General features: G+C 43.5%; 1 protein-coding gene across 1 annotated transcript in view; it reads right to left on the reverse strand.

The window, feature by feature from the left end:
* Rab10 (RAB10, member RAS oncogene family) overlaps positions 1–6239 on the reverse strand; it is a 48762-nt gene that overhangs the window by 14190 nt on the left and 28333 nt on the right. Inside the window, exon 2 of the mRNA XM_036171017.1 lies at positions 631–691. Coding sequence (XP_036026910.1) covers positions 631–691 — 61 coding nt within the window. The remainder of the gene's footprint in view (positions 1–630; positions 692–6239) is intronic.

The following is a 6239-nucleotide window of genomic DNA, read 5'->3' on the forward strand; positions in this document are numbered from 1 at the left end:
GAGTTACACAGTCTAGGCACAGGGCACTATGGAGTCATACAGTCTAGGCACAGGGCACTATGGAGTTACACAGTCTAGGCACAGTGCACTATGGAGTTACATAGTCTAGGCACAGTGCACTATGGAGTTACACAGTCTAGGCACTGGGCACTATGGAGTCATACAGTCTAGGCACAGGGCACTATGGAGTTCTACAGTCTAGGCACAGGGCACTATGGAGTTCTACAGTCTAGGCACAGGGCACTATGGAGTTCTACAGTCTAGGCACAGGGCACTATGGAGTTCTACAGTCTAGGCACAGGGCACTATGGAGTTACACAGTCTAGGCACTGGGCACTATGGAGTTACATAGTCTAGGCACAGTGCACTATGGAATTATACAGTCTAGGCGCCGGGCACTATGGAGTAATACAGTCTAGGCACAGGGCACTATGGAGTTCTACAGTCTAGGCACAGGGCACTCTCAGAGTCATACAGTCTAGGCACAGACAGTGCGTAGGCTCTCAAGTCAATGGCTGTGTATTCCTTCCTGGAAGCCGCTGGCTGCTTGCTTCCGGAGGGCAGTCTAGAACGCTAAACAAATGGCAAAGGGGAGTCTCACCACAAACCGTAAGTAAACCTGCCACTTACCATATCTGTAGCTTGATCTTCTTGCCTTGCAGTTCAACTGTTTTGATCTTAAAGTCTATTCCTGTAACGCAGAGAGGGTAAATTACAATTGTTGCTTCATTCTTGGCAATTATAAAATTTTCTGAAGTCAAATGCTTATACCTTTGAAACCTGCTTGCTTATACATATACACTAACAGTAAATGCCACACAGGAATATACGTGTCCACAAGCTGAATTGAGTAATAAAAGACCCAGCCTGATAGGAACAATATCTATATAGAAAGAGCTTCTGCAAGTGAGGAAATAAGAAAAAAATTTAAATACTTAATATTTTAGTTGGGAAATTTAATGCCTATTTATTTAAAAATTATTTTTAATATATAGATAGGAAAATCCCTACTCACCTGCACCCCCACGTACTTTTTTTTTTTTGAGACAGAGTCTGACTCTGTAGCCTTCACTGGCGTGGGACTCACGATATAGACCAGGCTAGCCTCCAACTCAGAGAGCTCTGCCTGCCTCTGCCTTCCAAGTGCTGGGATCCCACACTCTTACTTACAGCACACAATGAACATGTACCACAATAAAATATGTTTACATGTATTGAAATCATACAATGTATGCATTCTGATCCCAAAGATTAAACTGGAAATCACTAACAAAAAGGCATCTGGGAAGATGATAAAACATTCAGAAATTCATGAGTCAAATTGGTCAGGATAAAAACATCACCCTAGGGGCTGAAGAGAAGGCACAGCAGTTAAGAGTATGGCTGTTATACAGAAGACCCAGTTCAATTCCAAGCACCCATATGGTGGCTCACAACTGCCTCTAACTCCAGTTACAGGGGACCTGGTGCCCTCTGCTGGCCTCCTCAGGTATTGCATAGATATGGGAGGTACAAAAAGTGGGTAAAAAAAAAAAAAAAACCCATACACACAAAATAAAAATAAATTTTAAAAAAATTAAAAAGAAACCTCATCCTAAGCGCTTTGAATTTCTTCCAGGACCACATTCAGTCAATGTTCACCACCCGCTCTAAAAAGCTTAAAACCAGAGAGATTGACTTCTGAACTGAAAGACGCATCAAGACATCATCCTGAATGAAGGATGCCTTACACCAAGATGCAGGAAACACCGGGGAAAGCTTACAAGGGCTTGCAGAGAAACAGAACAAGTCATATTACATCCAAAGCACCTGAGAATCAGGCCACTTGGTGCGCCGACCAACAGAGAAAGGCTTCCTTTAGCCACAGTTTTGGTTGAGTCGCCAGAGGAGCAGTCCCAGTGGTAGGAGCCTAAAGCAGCTGTCACATCACACCCCAAGCGGAGAGACATGGATGGACACGCCCCTTGCTCGCTTGTGCTAGCTCCACTCCTCCAGTTTGACAGTCCAGAATCCTCTGCCTGGAGAATGGTGCTTCCCACTGGGGTAGTCCGCCCATGTCAATAAACCTAACGACATGCCAACAGGACAGTCCAATGCGGACAATCCCTCATTAAAACTCTCTCCCCAGCTGACTCTAGGTTTGTCAAGTTGACGATTAAAGCTCACCATCACATTGTGCAAGCATGAGGTCCTGACTCCAGTACTCAAAAAGCCAAGTGTGGCCGGCAGCACGTTTGTAGCTCCAGCACTAGGGGGTTAGGGACACAGGTGAAGATAGAGGAGGATCCCAAGGTTAGTAAAAGATGCTGTCTCAGAAAATTAGACGCCTGGACACCACATTTACACATATGAACACAGACACACCAAGTATTTTCAGTGTGTGTCTAGCCAATACTAAATGAACGCTACTCTCAGACCTGAAGGATAACAAACAGTTCAGCTCCCGTGTGTTAGCTAGCACAGAGGTGCCTCAGAGAATGGCGCCACAACAGGGTGAGCTGCACAGTCTCCTAACCTTTTTCCACACCAATGACAGCAAACAATCATGGGAGCTGTTCAAGTGCAGGTAGGAGAAACATCAAGGGAACATTGAGCTCCACTCTCCTGGCACACGGCAGAAGGTGATCACACCCAAGGGTTTACCTGCACAGAAGACAGCCTGCTTGGAATACAGCTGACTCTTCACTTTCCCTGACCTATTGGCACCACCAGGCAGGAACCTTCTGAAAACTGACTAACTCTATTCAAGAGCAGCCTAAAAGTCATTTTCTAACCCTAAATTCCTGATGCCTATCTTCCTCTCCCTTTCTCAAAAGGACTGTTAAGCTTCAACCATCTGATTCTTCTTTGAATTTCATGCTTCTGTGTGGTTCTGGCATTCATGTGCACATTAATCTTTATACCCTTTCTCCTATTTCTCTTTGGGTTTCCTTCTACCAAGTGAAAGCATTCTGAGGCACAGTGTGAATTTCTCTACACATACATCCTGTAGACAGCCACAAGGAGACAGTTTTACCAAACCATGAGAGAGGGACATAGGAAAAAAGACAGGTCAAATTGGCCTGGAGAGCAATAGAAGTAAGTTATTTTCAAGAGTGGTGCTTCACACTATCAACCCTGCACTCAGGGGGCAGTTGAGCCTCAGCTACATAGCAAGTTCAAGGTCAGTCTGAGCTACAAGAGACTTGGTCTTTAAAAAAAAAAAAAAAGAGGAGGAAAAAGAGGAGGAGGGGTAGATTATGGAAGAGGAAATAGCAATACAATAAACAAGGTCTACTGATTCTGTTTGAGTTGAAGGAGAGTACCTGAAAATCTGGGTGACTGAAAAGAAGGGACTAAATTAAAGAAGAAAAAGAAGGAAACCCCAACTACAGTGCACTACTTGGTTAAGCCATGACCAAGTCTGTTGTTATTTGAGAAGAGAACAACAGGGTACCAGAAACGTCCTATGGCACTCAATTCCTATGTTCCACAAGAGTAAGAATGGGAACCTAAAAATTGTTGGGCTTTGTTTTTTGTTTTTTTTAAAGGTTACAGAAATACAGCCTACTAACAGAAAGAGCCAAAAACTGTCTGAGAAAGGCAAAACAAGGTGGGCACAGGGTAAGAACTTGTTGTACCTACTACATCAACAGAAATAAAAATTAGGCCAACCAAGGAGCCATATTTGCAAGTACACCCTCTCTCCCACATGGAAAATGTTGACTGGATCATCACTGTGTAAAAACAAAGATACTCATGTTTCTTAGCATGGCCACTCCAATTTTCCCCTGCAGTCACAATCTATTTGTTTTGAGATAGAGTCTGGCTATGTAAAGCTCACAATGGTCTCAAACTCTCTATCCTCTTGCAAGTGGCTAGAATTATAGGCGTGTACCACCAGCACAGCTTACAAAGACAACTTTACAGCTCCTAACTTTTTCCTAAGTAAATACTTTTGCTATACCAGCATGTAGTTTTTATACTCCCATATATGTCCAGTATATAGCTAAATGTGGAAAATTAACCGGAAAGGCTTAGGATAAAATTTAGGAATCAAGACTACAGAATTGGCTCAGCAGTTAAGAGCACTTGCTCTTGTAGAAGACAGGGGTTCAATTCCCAGCCACTCACATGGCGGCTCATGACAGTCTGTAAGTCCAGTTCCAGAGGACCCAATGCCCTCTTCTGACCTCTGTGGACACTAGGCACACATGTGATGACATATAAGCATGCAGGAAAACACCCATGCATATAAAATAATAAATCATCTTTTTTAAATTTAGGGACCAGTGTGGTGGTATTGTGTTCTCCAAAATACTGTGTGTTCCCTGAAATAAACTTATCTGGGGTCAGAGAACAGGACGGCCACAATATTAAACATGAGGATAGGCAGTGGTAGAACACCATGCCTTTAATCCTAGCATTCCAGAGACAGAAATACCTCTGGATCTCTGAGTTCAAGGCCACATTAGAAACTGCCAGGCATGGTGACACATGCCTTTAATCCCAGAAATCCAGCCTTTAATCTCAGGGAGTGACGGCAGAAAGTAGAAAGATATATAAGGCGTGAAGACCAGAAACTAGAAGCATTTGCCTGGTTAAGCATTTGGCTGGTTAAGCATTCAGGCTTTGGAGCAGCACAGTTCAGCTGAGATTCATTCTGGATGAGGACTTAGAAGTTTGCAGTCTGAGCAGCTGAGGAACTGTCGAGGAGAGGTAGCTGTGGCTTGTTCTGTCTCTCTGATCTTCCAGCATTCACCCCAATAACTGGCCTCGGGTTTATTTTATTAACAAGATTCTTTAAGATTCATGCTACAGACCAGAGCAAAAATAACTAACTAGCTCAGCTGCCTGAGAAGACAGGAAAGCACAATAACCCTCTAAGATGCTGCCAAGGGGAATAATCAGATTCTACTGCAATCCTGTCATCTGCTGAAAGAGACAAATACAGGATTTGATCCAATGAGCAATGTCTCCCAAATAGGTTATGCTTATGTAAAAACACACTCACAGAATTTTCTTTCTATTGATTCCTGAGATTCAGCTTACAAGAGTACTTCATTTACTACAGTAAACATGTGTATCAACAGTCAGCTGCTCAAGAGAGAAACCACATCAGAAAACGCACCTGAGCCACATATGGTGGCACATGCCCATGAGAGCATTGCTGGGGAGTCAGAGGCATGAGGAGCACCGAACATTCAAGGCCAGCCAACCTACCCGACTTCAGTGTTACACAAGCCCCATCCAGTGGCAAGAAGACTAAGCGCACCCTCCAGCCACTGTGCTGTACAATGATCAGCATAGGCAGCTAACAGTCAACACTTAAGGTTTTTATCAAGTAAAACCAAGTGTCTCTGAGAGGGATTAAAAATCAAATACAGTCACCTTTGAATGTCTCCTGGTCTAGAATTTAAGAAACCAGGTTCCAACCTCAGTTCTTTCACTAATAGCACACTAACAGTATTTCAAAACGGCCATTTTCTAATATGGACTTTTTTTTTTATCCTGTATGTGCATGCAAACGAGTGTCTTGAGAGTATATCAAAGGATAAGGATCCTTTCATACAGTAATAATAGCTTAATCAACATTGCACAGTGTGCTTAGCACTGCTCCAAGATGCTCTTTGCCTGGATTACCACTCAATGCTCTCAACAACCCTACTCCACATTATTATTCCCACACAATAAATGAGGTCAGAGTTGGGGGACATAATTCAGTTGTAGAGTACATGTGCAATGTACAACCCTTGTTTCAATTAAAGAAGGGGGGAGGAAATGTCAGGGAGCAGAGGCACGCACGCCTTTAATCCAGCACTTGGGAGGCAGAGGCAGGTGGAGCTCTGTGAGTTCGAGGCCAGCCTGGTCTACAGAGCTAGTTTTAGGACAGCAAAGGCCACACAAAGAAACCCTGTCTACAAACAAGCAAAAAGCTGCTCAAGCTTGATTCTCCTTACTGCTATCCTTGCCCAGACTCCCCGCTACTTCTGTCTTTATGGGTCGATCACAGCAGTGACTAGGAACTTCCAAGCCTTCAAGCCTCAAACTAGGATGGCATCATTGATCCTTTTGGCTTTGACACGCCCAAGCTTTCGGAACCAAGTAGCCCCTGGCTTCTCAAGATCTCCAGACAGCAACTGTGATATTATGCAGCCTCTAATCTAAACTAATCTAATAACCCATTTTATAATTATATACACATTCTACTGGTGCTGTTTTTCTAAATCCTACAACTGTTTTGTTATTCTTTGTTACTC

This window comes from Onychomys torridus, chromosome 21 (genome assembly GCF_903995425.1).
Source record: "Onychomys torridus chromosome 21, mOncTor1.1, whole genome shotgun sequence".
Lineage (NCBI taxonomy): Eukaryota > Metazoa > Chordata > Mammalia > Rodentia > Cricetidae > Onychomys > Onychomys torridus.